Genomic DNA, 14642 nt, shown 5'->3' on the forward strand with positions numbered 1-14642 from the left:
TCGCCTCCGCCTTTCCGGCTGCTTGTTTGTTGTTCTGGCGAAGGAAGGAGGCGGCGGCGGCGGCGGCGGCGGCTGTGACAGCAGCAGCAGCAGCGGGAGCAGCCCGGCCCGAGCGCGGCTCACCTTCCCCGGCCTCTGCCTCCCCTGAGCTCCTCGCCCTCAGGGGGCCGGGCTCGCTCAGGTAGGCCTGGCCGGGAAGGTCTCCTCGCCATCGGGCACCTGCGCCCTTTGCCCAGCCAGGCCCCCGAGAGGCCTCGGGAGGGGGCGGGCAGGTCTACTCGGGAGGAAGCGGGCTTCGGAAGGCTGCCTCCCCGCGAGGCGCCGGGGAAACGCTTCCTGCTGCAGGCCTCGCCGCCTTCGGGACAAGCCGCACTTTGCAGTCCAGGGGTTTCCAAACATAGCTGTCAACTTTCAGATTTGAAGATAAGGGATCAGCAGCCTCGAAAATAAGGGATCAGCAGCCTCCCCTGTCCCGGGGACAGTCTACGGGATATCTAACAATCCGGGATAGCAGCGGGAAGCGGCGCTGGAATAACGGAATTTCCCGCAAAAAAAGGGAAGGTTGACAGCTATGTTTCCAAAGCAGAGGCGCCTCTGGATTTGTGGCTGGTTGGCCCTTCGCTGAACTGGAACTTTTGAGAATAGCACAGAGTCGCGCAATTATTTCGCTCCCCGAGTGCAGCTACTCCAAAGCCTCCCCTTGGCGCAGGTGGAGGTGGGTGACAACGTGGCTCCTTCAGGGGAAGGCGAGGCTGCAGCAGCATCCCCTGCCTGTCCTTCTCTCAGCTGCTTCAGGGGGCTCTTGGGATTCCCAGGCTGGCCCTGGAGAGTGTTTTGCTCTGTGACAGCTGACACAGGAGAGGCGCTGCTGGTTCTTGACCAGTGCCTGGATGCAGTGGTGGGCTGGGTGAATCCTGACAAGGCCGTTGCTATGGGAATTGGTTGCCTGCCCAATGAATTGCCCCTTAAGGAGCACATGTGTCATCTAGGTAGACTCTTAGATGCAGCATTGGTGATTGAGGCTCATGTTGCTTCCATGGCTAGGAGTGCCTATTGGCCAGCCATTCCTGTGGTCCATGCATTGGTCTTATCAGATTAGTTTGTTTATGGCCATGTGCTTTATTTGGGGCTGTATTTGGGCTTTGTTTGGAAAGTGAAGCTGGTGCAGAATGCAGCAACAAAGTTGGTGAGTGGGGTAGCTAGCTGCAAATGTATAGCAGTTCTAAAGGAAGATCATTGGAGGCCAGTTAACTACTGAGTCAGGTTCAAGACACATGTGTTGGCTTAGGACCTAGGTATTTTCTGAGCCCTTCCCTCACAGATTTAGCTGACACCAACCCTGATAAATTTCAGGCAATTTAGTAAAGACATTTTTATTTGCTTCGGCATTTGGTTAGTTGATTGAAGGAGATGTTGCAGTTCTGTGACATCATTTTGATTTATTGTTATGGTTTGGGTTGGGGTTTTTTTAGATTGTTGTATCATTTTATGTTGTATCTTGCTTTAGGATTGATTTTAATGTAGATCAAGCACCTAAATGAAATAAGTAGTATACTTGTAACTAGATGTACTTTGATGGGAAGCTAACATTCCTCATGACCTCTGGTCAGAGGGTGTGATGGACAACATGGAGAAATTAGTTTCTTTCTTCCTAGGAGAAAGCCCCAAAACAGAATCCTAATCAGTGAACAGCCCTGCCATATTTTAGACATTTCCCCATTAATTTAAAATATTTTTCAAAAAATTGCCAAAGGTGGCTGCCTGAATCACTATTAAAACAATGCAACAATTTAAAAGCTAAACCGTAAGGAGTATAAAACAGTAAGATACGTAAATCATTATCTGTACAAACTAGAGTGTTCCTTGGTGGGGTGTAATTATAGCATCCCTGCAAATCAGTTTCTGGAAGCTGCTAGCCCACCTACCCACAAATCCCTGTGTTAAGATATTTGTGTTTTAGAAGGGAACAACTTTCATGGCTGGTTACCTGGAATAACTTCTCCCTTGCTGCTAAGGCAGCTAGCTAATCAAGTGGCTTTAGAAGTACAAGTTGTACAAATAAAAAAAATACAGAGCAATCAATAGCAGCCATTGTATGCAAGATTGATAATCAGTTAACATCCTTTAATGTTAAAAAGACATAATGGCTCTGCTTGTTGACTTGCTGTCTGTTTTAATACTCTGCACAAGAATGACTATTCCACCTAACTTCATTGCCCTGGGACTACTTTGCATCTGTTTCCATAGGTATAAGACAAGCCCCTTAGAAGTGGAGGAAGGGGCAAGGCAATGTCTTCCTGCAGAGTGATGCCACTAGTGCTGAGCTCCCTGTTCTGCCTTCTAAGCAGGGAGGTGGACAGAAACCCGCCATAAGCCCTGAAACAGAGAGGGGCTGAGCTGACTTGGGATTTGTTGGTTCCCAAGTAGAACCTACTGATTTGCTTCTACTTTCTGCCCTAGGTAGCAAGAGTGGGCAGGCTGTGGGTGTGGTCGTGGCCCTGTCACTTTGGTTAAGCTCTGCTCCTACCCAGCTGAGGTTTGGTTTGCAGCTGTATCCGGGAGTAAGCAAACACAGTGGAGGTCAGCATGCATAGGGTTGGGCTGCCCCCATTTTAAACTCCGGAGCTGAGGGATGACAGAAAAACCTGTTATGTGAAGTAAGGCTTTCAGCAGATTTCATTAGCACTGGGCTGTGGTTGGAGTTTGAAAGAGCTAATATTCTGCCTGTATCCAAGAAAGATCAAATTACTGAAGGTAGTAGAGCTGTTAGGTTATTTTCAGTGGCAGATAAGGCTTAGAATAATAAATGTTAAAGTGGGTGTTCGGATAGGTTCACTGTGGGTGGAATAAAAGATCAGTGCGCTTCTGGAGAAAGGGAATGTACTACACTCAGTCCCATGGAATTTCAACTTCTACTCTTTGAAAACCCATTCCATATAGAGTTGTCTGCAACAAGCTCTCCTGTCAAGGATGAACTCTCCATCTGCACCAGGGGCTAGCAAGGAACTCTTTGGCCAAGTCCTTGCAAACTCCAAACTGGAGAGTCTCCACTGTGTAGGGCATAGACAGTTATGAGAAATGAGCTGCCCCTCAGGTAGCTGGCCCAGCATTGCTGACCTCCAGGTTCCTGGGAGCACAAGTTTAAAACCACTGCTCTAGTCAGCTTAGATTTTAGCAAAGCGTTTGCTGATAACTATTATTTAAACAGGAAAAAAGATACTGGTGAAAAGACAGAAAAGCTGCAGAGTCTGTGGCTAGATGCTGTGAATACAGGAAAGCATGCCACTGGCTGAGAGCAGAATTGGGCACCCTGAGCACATCAGCTGCATTTGTCAAAAGAAAGGAGGTGCCTTCCAACCCGTCTGGCTAGTGTGTGGCCAAAGACCCAAGGAAGTGAATTGCTTGGCTGGATGGGAAAGAAGTAGCTAGCCAAGTTTTTCAGGGATCAGTCTAGGAGCCTGTTTTAGTCAGTATTTTTCCTTCGAAGAAAAGGGGGAGGAGTGTCCCTCTGATATTTGCATGTACCTAGCAAAGAAGTGTAGTTAATACAGACAAGGCATTGTTCCTTAGGGAATGTTACAGAGCAAACTGGGTGATCTTCTGAACTACCAAGTGACATTCAGCTGTGTCTAGCATCAGGTTATGTGTTTGTGGGCAAACAGTGACTGTTTTTACTACTGGTTGCAAAATAGCAAAGGAGGGAAGTGTGCTTGAGTACTAGTTCATCACAAAACATCTGGGAGCTGCTCAGACGTGACAAGGCAAAGTTTTGGATATATCAAGTGAGGCATTTCTAGTTAAGTTAATGAAATATTGGCTCCCTTCTACGAGCTATTGATGAAGCAGTAGTTCCCCACCCTACCTCTTTCAGAAAGGGTGAGTTGAAGCTGCAGCAAATGGAGAGAAGATCAGTTAATGATCAGAGGAATCGAGAATTTCTCTTCAGAGTCTAAGGAGGTGATACAGCAACATTCACATCTTTCTCTCAAGTAGGATAAGGCAATCAGTGGCTACCAGTCATGATGGTTGTGGACCACATTTTTGGAGACCGTTTCTGGATCATCACTGGGGAGACTGCCGTTGTGTTTATGTGGAATTCCCATAATGTGCATCTGATTTGCCATTGTGAGAACAGGACGGGCCTTTGGCCCTTCTTACATACTTAGAAAGGCAAGCAGAGAGAGGCAGTATGTCTGTGTTTGGTATTGGAAAAGGAAGAGGCAAAGGTTCAGCTGGCCCTCTTGCAGTCTGCCCTTCTTCCCTAGTTAAATTTTGCCTCATGTTCAGCATATGGTAGGTGGCCATATTTAGAAAAAAATTCTCTTTGAGTTAGATCAGAGACGGCCCTAGAGACTCTTAGGTTGCTTGCCTTCCTTCCAGCTATGGGGAGTGTCTTCAATGTGGGCATGTTTGTGCAGTGCCCCTGCATTGTCCACAGGGCTTGGATTGGGTCAGGTGAATATGGACAAGAAGTTAAGGTTGGATTAAATCACCTTTGCTTCCCACTCTGTGATCCCTCGAATGCCATGGACTGGCTCTTTCTAGATTCTGTTTGCAGTGGTGAAGTTTGAAATGTATTTGAACAGAGATCCCCATTTAGAGTCAAGTTGGCTAATCCTTTCAGGTGCCACATTTGTACTGTTCTTTGTTTTTGTTTTTTGCTTTCAGCATCTGTCAAAATGTCTGAAAACTCCAGTGACAGTGATTCATCTTGTGGCTGGACGGTCATCAATCATGAGGTACTCTATGGCGGTGTATTTTAAGTGGGGCTGGTGGTGATTTGCCCTTAGACATTTCAAGCTCATCCTACAAATTTCCTTCAATAGCTGTTAGTTTGGACTCAATGAAGGACGAGTCCCCTATGCATTTTTCTGCAGTTTTCAGCTAAGACACCAAGAAATGAGTTGATTTCTATAGGACACTTAGTTGAATCAAGCAAACCTCACAACAGAGCCCAGTAGCAGGGAAGAGCACTGATGAAGTCAATCCCATTATCTTAGACAGGGCGAAGGAGAAGTCTAGATACTTCCATAACCTCAGGGCCACTGCAGCAAAATTAGATAAATGAGAGCAGTCAGGATTTGAGTTTGATCTAAACTTGAATGTGCTTCAGTAGATTATGCTCCACTGGCTTAAGGTTTCCTGATAACCTTGAAGTAATTTCTTGTAGGCAGCCCTGTTCAGGGAAGTTTTTAATATGTAACGCTGTACTGTTTTTAACACTGATTGGGAGCCGCCCAGAGTGGCTGGGGAAACTCAGCCAGATGGGCGGGGTATAAATAATAAATTATTATTATTATTATTATTATTATTATTATTATTATTATTATTATTATTACTATTATTATTATTATTATAAATTATAATAATTATTATTAAAGCCCCCTGAAGATAATCTGGGAGAGATGCATGTCTGAGACCCTGGAAAAGTGCTGCTATTCAGAGTAGCCAAGGCATTGAGCTGGATGGACTGAGAGATGCAGTGTGCAGCCCTTTGGGCTCTCAGGAGCCCTTAGCCATTTATTTTTGTTATCACCAGGTGAGCACCTCTAGTTTCACTTGAGAGCTCCTCCTTTTCTTTTCCATTTAGGGCTCGGATGTTGAGGCTGTGGCATCTGAATATGAAGCTTTAAGTGGTCATGTGGAGCCGGCCTTGGATGAATCTCTATCTCTCGCACAAGGTGGTGATGGGCAAGAGCAGCCCATCGACTTGCAAGGTAAGCCTTAGGCCACCACTATGCCACCTGCAACCCCGTGTGCAGTGACGACTCGACTGCTTCGGTCGTGAGCTTGGGAACACTTGCGGAACTTGAAGATGAATCTGATAACCAGGACATGTCAGTAAGGGCAAGTGAGCATGGGGAGCTGCCTTTTACAGAGACAGTACAGCCCAGTATAATGACTGGAAGGTTTCAAACAGGAGACTTTCCCCAGCCCTACTTGGAGGTGCTGCCTGGGATTAAATCTGTAACCTGTGTGCAAAGCAGGTGCTCATTCATTAACTAACAGCAAACATAGAAGCTGGGGCAAAATGACCTTGGATTGTGCCATTGTTAATACAGGTATATTCATGTCTTTCACCCAGGGAGCTCAAAGTGGCATACCTGGTTCTCCCTCTCTGCATTTTATCCTCACAACAACCCTGTGAGGTAGGTTACGCTGGGAGTCTGTGACTGGCACAAGGTCACCCAGTAAGCTTCGTGGCTGCATGGTGATTTGAACCCTGGTTTTCCAGAGCCTAGTTTGGCACACTGACCAGTACACCACACTGTATCTCTTAACAAAAAGCTAGTTAAGGCTGAGGAGGGCATGTAGGGATACACTGGAGGGACAAGCTGTTATAGAGAATGGAGATGCATTTGCCATAAGAAGGTGTGATGGCGCAGAGAGCCAGTGCTGTGAGGGAGCAAGCAGACCAAGCCACTTCAACACTCTGATGGTCCTCTGCGCTGTCACCACGTGTGTTTTTTATTTCCTGCCTGCCTCCACTGATCAGCCCTTTCACCTCCGTAATGTCTTTGCTGTCCCAGTGAACTCACTGTACAGTGGCACCTCGGGTTACAGACGCTTCAGGTTACAGGAAAGCCCCATTAGCTAAAGTGGTGCTTCAGGTTAAGAACAGACGAATTAAGTTCGTAACATGAGGTACCACTGTACTGGCTGGGGGGGAGTGGGGGAGGCATTTAGGCGTAAAGTGACAGCCAGGGCATCCGACTAAAGTTAAACCAAAACAAATTTACCGTATTTTTCGCTCGATAACACGCACCTGACCGTAACACACACATAGTTTTTAGAGGAGGAAAACAAGAAAAAAAAATTCTGAATGAAACAGTGGATGTATCATTTTTGTGCTTCATGCTGTGGCCACAGACATGTGATTTGACGGTGAGTTTGGGGTAGCCCAATGCAAAGATCCTGAGGATCCATGTGGATCCATGCTTTGTAACCACATTTTTGCACCATTGCAGCCCCAGGCAACAGTGGGTGCGTGATTCTTTTGGTGCAGGCTGTAGCCATGGACATGCTATGTGATCTGATGGTGAATTTGGGGTGACCCAATGCAAAGATCCTGAGGATCCATGTGGATCCATGCTTTGTAACCACGTTTTAAGTGGGGAGGGAAGGAAAAACATAGAAGGGACAAGGAGCACGAGAGGGGTGTGCGGAAAAGCAGCTGGCTAAGAATGCAGGAGAGGTGTTTAACGGGAGGGAGGAAAGGAAGGCAAAAGTCCCACCCACCCACCCAAGCCAGCCCTCTCTCTCTCTCTCTCCTCTCTCTCTCTCTCCCCCCCACCTGCATGTTTTCCGGCTGCCTGGAATGCTTCCCTGGATGCAGCAGCAGCAGCATCGGAGCACGGAGAGGAATTAGAAGGAAGGACGCAATCCTTTCCTTTCCCCTCTGCTTGCCTGGAGGGGAGGGGCTTTCCCTGCTCTTTGTTCCGTTTGAGCAAACAGCAACCGAAACAGAACAGGGTGGGCAGTAAGACCCTGAGGCAGAATGCAGGAAAGCAGCAAGCTTCCTCTTTTCAGGCGTCCCTCCTCCCGTGACGGGGCGATATGATTTTTGCCTGATTTTTGCCCCTGCACTCGGGACAGTCGGCTCCAGGGACCACACATTCGCTCAATAACACGCACAGACATTTCCCCTTAGTTTTTAGGAGAAAAAATCTGCGTGTTATAGAGGGAAAAATACGGTACCGTATTTTTCGCTCTATTGGACGCACCGGACCATAGGAGGGGGAGAACAGGAAAAAAAGATTTTTTTTTCTTGTTCTCCCCCTCTAAAACAAGGTGCGTTCTGTGCATTCAAGGTGCGTTCACCCGAAACCTCCGGAGCCCTACGGGAGTTCCCGCTGGGCTCTGGAGGCTTTGGGTTCCTTTCGAACTGCTCTTTGGGGCTGGCGGGGGGGGGGGAGCGCTGCTTTCCCCCACCGCCAGCCCCAAAGACCAGGTCGGGGAACAGCAGGAAGGTAGCGCTCTGCCTCCCCGCTGTCCCACGAACTTGTGGGGCTGGCGGTGGGGAGAAGCGCTGCTTTCCCCACCGCCAGCCTCCAAACCAGGTTGGGTTTGGAGGCTGCTATCTGCAAGCCTTGGGAGCCCGGCAGGAACTCCCGCCAAGCTCCCAAGGCTTGCAGATATCTGCCCGAAGCTGGGGGCGCGATGCACAGCGCTCCCTGGGCTTTGGGCTGCAGGCTGCTATCCGCAAGCCTTCGGAGCGCGGCGGGCACTCCCGCCATACTCCGAAGGCTTGCGGATAGCTTACTGATTCGCTCCATAGGATGCACACATATTTCCCCTTCATTTTTGGAGGGGAAAAAGTGCGTCCTATAGAGCGAAAAATATGGTACATTTTACTAAATGCTATTTCTAGGAGGAACTCTCCAGATTTTAAATCAGTTCAGTAGTTAACTCCAAAAGTATTTGGGATGCAAAAAGGACATGGAAAATGCATCCATCTCAATCTCGCCTAGGTTGCTTTTCTACTAAAGCAAAAGCCTTGCACTTGCAGGAGCAGTAGACTCACATGGACTCACTCTGAATTGAGTAATGCTACACTTTTCAAATTGGACGGAAGCTTGCTTGTGGGGTGTGTCCAAATAATGCGTGATTGTCAACGTTGTGGGTCCTTTTGGACCTAGAGGATTGTCAGGCGGGACCGCCTGTACATTAAACTGCAGTATTTCACATAAAACAGCAGTATATCTCTGGATCCCAGACAATATAGGTACATGGATTTGAAACCAGCTGTGGGAGCACACTTTGTACTGTGGACACAGCTTACTTCTAGTTTAGTCCCCTTCCTCCTTCCTTCTGAGTACAGTGGTACCTCAGGTTACAGACGCTTCAGGTTACAGACGCTTCAGGTTACAGACTCTGCTAACCCAGAAATACTACCTCGGGTTAAGAACTTTGCTTCAGGATGAGAACAGAAATTGTGCTCTGGTGGCACGGCGGCAGCGGGAGGCCCCATTAGCTAAAGTGGTACCTCAGGTTAAGAACAGTTTCAAATTAAGAACGGACCTCCTGAGGTACCACTGTATTACTAGGGGAACATGGAGGAGGGAGGAGGAGGAGGAAGAAGCTGACCGCCAGGGCTGTCATTGGACTAGCTATTAGTAAAGTGGTGGGCAGGAGGGGGCTGGCTTATGGCAATCTGAGGTTGGTAGGGCAATGCCCCATTTGTCCTTGTGAACTAGCATCCATGGGCTCTCAGACCAGCCTCTTCTGATTTATAGCTCTCTTTATCTTCAAAACTCCTCAGCCATCCTCCTCTCCTCCGCTTGCATACCATGTTCTCATTCTCCACTCCCATCACTGCTATCTACATATTAGTGTATTTTTGGTATTTGTGGAAGCCGCCCAGAGTGGCTGGGGAAACCCAGCCAGATGGGCGGGGTACAAATAATAAATTATTATTATTATTATTATTATTATTATTATTATTATTATTATTATTATCTGGATAACTTAAAGGTTTGATGGGGGGAGTGGAGTTCTGCAGAGTTTCTTTTTCGCCCAATGTTCTCCACCCCATTTCAGTTTCCTGGCCTGACCTTTTCTATCTTCTGGCAAGAATTGCCTCTAAGCATAAAGGAGCAGTTTTGCAACCAAGACAAACACAAGGCAGCCAAGAGTCTCCTTGTAACTGTCCGCAGCATAGGAGTGTGGAATAAACTCCCTGCCATTGTTCTGCAAGCAAACCCAGGGAAGGTTTGTTTCTTTGTTTAAGGAAGAATTTGCAATGCTTACAGAATGGATACCTAATTTGTCTACAGGGTGTTGTCTTTCTTTTCTTTTTTCTTTTCTTTCTTTCTTTCTTTCTTTCTTTCTTTCTTTCTTTCTTTCTTTCTTTCTTTCTTTCTTTCCTTCCTTCTCTTTCTCTCTCTCTCTCCCTCCCTCTCTCTGAGATAAGTGTAGTACTTGCCTGTTTATCTTATATGTGCTCAACTTCTATTTTTGTAGCTGAATTTGGCCAAGGTGATGTGTCATCCATGATAGTTCAAAGTCATTCTACCTCAGAGGCCACCAAGCCAGTTCCGGAGGTAAGTTATAGTTCTATCAAGCACACAAGCATAAGAAAGAATGGAGCCCCACCAACCCCCACTGGCCGAACATGATAGAGGGAAATATTCACCTTAGGGTTTGCTGCTAACTTGCAAGCCCAGCACCTGCTGCTGACTCTTCTGGGCTAGTTTGATGGGAACTTGAGTCCCAAGCAAGGGCATGTAACCCTCAGGTAGCTTTTTAGAAAAATAGCTTCCTTATATAACATCATAATGATTTAGTAAAAGTTTGTTGCATTAGAGTTATTTATTTATTGAACCCATATGCTGCTTTTCTAGAATAGTTTTTCTCAAAAGAAGTTTACAAAAAATATTTTTTCATATTAAAGGAGGGATGCAGAAGGGAAAACAACAACTAAACAGCTAGCTCTCCATATGTAATCTTTGCTGATCCTTTTCTGAGATATACCTTGAAATGTACAAGCAAACATGGGTTATTGTGTTTTTTGATGTGAAGCATTCCCCCGCACCCCAAAAAAAGCTGCAATGCGGATGTTCCAAAACACTTGGAAGACTATATAGATTCCACAGGTGAGAAAAACGCTTTATCCTGTGTGACACCTGTCATTTTACATTACATCTAAGGATGAAAAAGAGAAAGTGACAGATGAAAGCTCTTGCGTGGGGGCAATTAGCGATGACTCTGACATTGTGACACTCGAGACACCGAAAGTAGAAGAAATTGGAAGCCCAGAAGAAGAAGAAGAAGCTGTGCCTGTTGATGAGGCCGTTCCTGCCCCTGAAGATTTTAACATGGGCTCCTCTTCGAGCAGCCAGTACACCTTCTGCCAGCCAGAAACAGGTAGGCGACGTCTCTTGCACCTTGTAGGCCAGACTTGGCCAGAAAAAGAGGCAGCAGGTAGTGCCAGGCTCTGCAGGCTTCACGAATCAACTGACCACCTTTCCTGCTGCCAGTCAGGTTAAGGAAATAAGATCAGTTTCAGGAGCAGCCCATGAATGAGTCAGCAGTGACTTGAGCAGCCTCACTTTCATTCCCCAAACCGTGGTATCGTATATGGCCTTTCTCTTAAAAGAAACTGATTTTGCACTATACTGATGGATCAAGTGATTAATTCTTGGCACAGTCCATTTAATTCAGTTAACAGTATGGGAGTTCATGATACCACTTGCAAGAGACAGATAACATGGGAGCCAGTCAAAGAAAGCTCATTCCTAGCTAAGCTTTCCCTCCACCTTCCAGTCATATGTGCTGGTGTTGTTTATTCTTTAAAAAACAAACCACCTACCTCTTGGTTTGGTACCAGGAGTGTCTGCTGAAGTGGTTGATGGCCTTTAAAGCTGCAGCCCCATCTTTAAATACAACAGCATGAAGAAAATCTCTTTCCAAACCACACCTAAGCTACACGGGGAATAAATGAAGCAGAAAAAGTGCCCCGGCAGAGCCCTGCATGATTTCTGTTAGGGGGAAAGTATCTTTAAATAATGGAGGCTGTTTAGTTTCACCTTGGCCTGGATGTGAGGTTAGGCTCTTTTCAAGTGTTAATACTTTGCCTGTTCAGCCTTTTCTAAGCAAATTTGCTATCTGGCCTCTATCACCTCTTCAAGTCCCGTGCCTTTTCTAATCACTGCAAATTTAGAAATGAAATGCTAGAATTGCCTGCCTGTTCATCAGATGCAGTTGGCTGATCTTATTCCCAAGGGATGTTGGGATTCCCAGGACTGAAGTCTAGTTAGGTAAGCCACCCTCCCCTCCACATGGTGCCCTTCAGATGTTTGGGATGCTGCTACCGTCAGCCCCAGCACCACATGGGGCTGTTGGAATGTTAGGAGATGTACTTCAAACATCTGTAGGGCACCAAGTTGGGGAATGCTGCTGCAAGGAAAATGCTTTCACCCAGCAAGTGCGTTTTGCCTGTGTGACTGTCTCTTCTGAGACTTCCCCAGCAGCCATCTAAACATTAACAGAATGTGCTTGACAATCTTAAAGTGTTCATAATTCTGTTTCCCAGGCTCCGGCCATGTCCCTCTATTTAAAATCTACCCAGAGAAGAAGCAGTTTGTACAGGGGCATGTCAGAGACTGGACTGTGTGCACATTGCAGGGCCTTCAGAGTCAGGGTCTCAAAATCTTGAGTCTGGGAGAGTCTGGGCCTAGGAACCACCCCCAGCTGCTGACAGGACAGCTGCTCTTGGGGCCAGGGGTTTCACATGTACCAGAAAAGAAGACTTGGAAACCCTAATGTCTAATTTGCTTTTGGTGATCAAAGTGTCATGTACCTATGCTTTCCATCTGCTCCCACCCTAGCCAAATTGCTTTGTGGTCCTGTGTTGCATTTTCCTTTTAGTCAGCGGTTAAAATCTCTTCTTTCTGTTATATATATATATACATACAAAAGCCAGTTGGCTGGAGAAGCTCCGGAAGATCCCCGAGTGTATCAGTGGATGGGGTGAGCAGCTAAAGCAGCAAATGGCCGGCCAGGTCCCTTTCCAAGGTGGCCCAGCTGCTTGTGCCTGGTGTGAGCTGTGGCTTGTGGTGTGGCATCTTGTCTGCTTGTGTGGTGGGGACAGCAGTTTCAGGAGCTAGCTCAAGTTGTTGCTTGCTGATGGCAGAGTCAGGAAAAGCAAAGGCAAACGTGGAGGGGGCAGGGAAAGGGAGGAAACAGCGGAGGGGGAATCCATTTGGCTTATTTTGGGAAGCCCCCTGCATTTTGAATCTGGGAAGCTCTTCTCCAGGGACAGCTGTAAGAACAAGCCTATACCCCCTAACTCAACTAAAATGTGTGCCATTAAGTGCAATAATCTATTACAATATTTATAGATTAATCTAATGCGTCAGGTTGTTCCTCTTCTTTTTGGCTTGCTCTTGGCATTCTGCTTTGCATCACTGGCCTGTCGGTGATGTGCTTGAATGTTGAGTGAACTGTCTGCCTTAGAACTGGCAGGAATCTTAAACTTGTAAGTTACTAGGGGGAAAGCCCTTTGGGTTGTCAGCAGGGAGGAGGGCTATTTCTGGTCCTTCAGCCACAGTAACCCCCTTCCATTTCCTCCATGGCCACCTGAATGACCATCCTGTCACTGGTTTCTCATAGTGGGTGCCCCCCCCCCCCATGATCTGAGGCCATGTGGCCTTGGCATGAGCCAATCTTTACCTTACAATCCTGTTTGGAGAGATATATGCATTTGTGTTGGGGCGTGTATGATGTTTTCAGTTGCAATGTAGATGGAATGGATAAAAAGGCCATTTAGGCAGGCCCCCTACTCCTAAAAATGCACTCACACCCTTCCTCCCAGGACTCAACCCACATGATCCAGCTGTTAATCTACTGATCGCTGCAGCAAGGAACCTACAGTACAGCCAAGTTCTTGGTCACTTGAGCACAACAACTGAGCCCCACTGCTGGCAGAGCAGTCCCAGGGGTGGATGGGGGCAAGAAGATTCCTCCTGGGTTTCTGCTTTTTCAGAAACCCCAAAGCCAAGTTTTGTCAGAATTTTAAAGACCCCAACACTTTTAAGAAATATAATGGTATTTATATAAATATTTTCTTGCGTTTCTGAGAGGGAACAAGGATGTCATTCTCTGTACACAACTGAGGGAAGGAAGAGGGTTTGCTCAGAACTAGCGGTCTGTGAGTGAGGACATGGCTGAAGCGGAAGCTCCCGCCCTGCCACAAGGGACACACCTTAACAGGCTCTAATCTTCTCCTAGGATGGAGAGAACAATACTCCATGTGTCAGGATAGGAGGCTGCACATTCCTTGCTGACAGCATAAAGGATTGTGGGTTTGCTTTTCAGTCTTTCTGCCTCGTCCCAGTGGCGAAGAATCAAGCAGCGACGAAACCAGCAATCGTTCCAGCCCCACCCTGAGGCGACGACGGGCGAAGAAGAAGTTGGTCTCAAGTTCTGAATCAGAGGATGTGCCGCCTCTCGAACAGGAGACCGAACAGGCCAAAGAGCATTCGCACAAACGTCAGTTCAGTAGTGGCCTTAATAGGTGCATTATCCTGGCATTGGTGATTGCAGTCAGCATGGGCTTCGGGCATTTTTATGGTGAGTACATGAATCATCCTTCATTGAACTAATAAGAAATACGTTTTTAAACCAGTGGCATTTCCTCACAGGGTGCCGTAAAGACCAGATCCTTACTTGCCCTTTCCCTTGCAGGCCAAATTTGAGAAGTGAGCAGCACACACACCTGACATCGCAATGATTGTCAGGACTTCAAAGCAGTTAAGAGAGTTGTCGGCATATGGAACTTAGTTTGAGGACATTTACCATATTTTTCGCCCTATAGGACACTCTTTTTCCCCTCCAAAAATGAAGGAGAAATGTGTGTGCATCCTATGGAGTGAATGCAGGTTTTCGCTGAAGCCTGGAGAGCGAGAGGGGTCGGTGTGCACAGACCCCTCTTGCTCTCCAGGCTTCAGGAAGCTATCCGCTAGCCGTGGGAGCCTGCGGGAGTTCCCACCGGGCTCCCTAGGCTTGCGGATAGCAGCCTGCATCCCGAAGCCTGTGGCGTGCTGAGAAGCGCCCGGGCTTCAGGCAGATATCCGCAAGCCTGGGGAGCCTGCGGGAGTTCCCGCCGGGCTCCCAAGGCTTGCGGATAGCAGCCTGTTCTG

General features: G+C 47.3%; 1 protein-coding gene across 6 annotated transcripts in view; it reads left to right on the forward strand.

The window, feature by feature from the left end:
• The window catches only part of CCPG1 (cell cycle progression 1), a 20153-nt gene continuing 5511 nt past the window's right edge, over window positions 1–14642 (forward strand). For 3 of the 6 annotated variants that reach the window (XM_077918982.1, XM_077918980.1, XM_077918983.1), the window contains exons 1-7: window positions 1–181; window positions 4669–4739; window positions 5591–5717; window positions 9964–10043; window positions 10650–10866; window positions 12421–12471; window positions 13819–14073. In XM_077918982.1, coding sequence (XP_077775108.1) covers window positions 4680–4739; window positions 5591–5717; window positions 9964–10043; window positions 10650–10866; window positions 12421–12471; window positions 13819–14073 — 790 coding nt within the window. In that variant the 5' untranslated portion in view covers window positions 1–181; window positions 4669–4679. Of the gene's footprint in view, window positions 182–274; window positions 716–4668; window positions 4740–5590; window positions 5718–9963; window positions 10044–10649; window positions 10867–12420; window positions 12472–13818; window positions 14074–14642 lie in introns of those variants that run through there. The other 3 variants (XM_077918984.1, XM_028706896.2, XM_077918981.1) reach the window with 2 other exon arrangements.

This window comes from Podarcis muralis, chromosome 14, assembly GCF_964188315.1.
Source record: "Podarcis muralis chromosome 14, rPodMur119.hap1.1, whole genome shotgun sequence".
NCBI lineage: Eukaryota > Metazoa > Chordata > Lepidosauria > Squamata > Lacertidae > Podarcis > Podarcis muralis.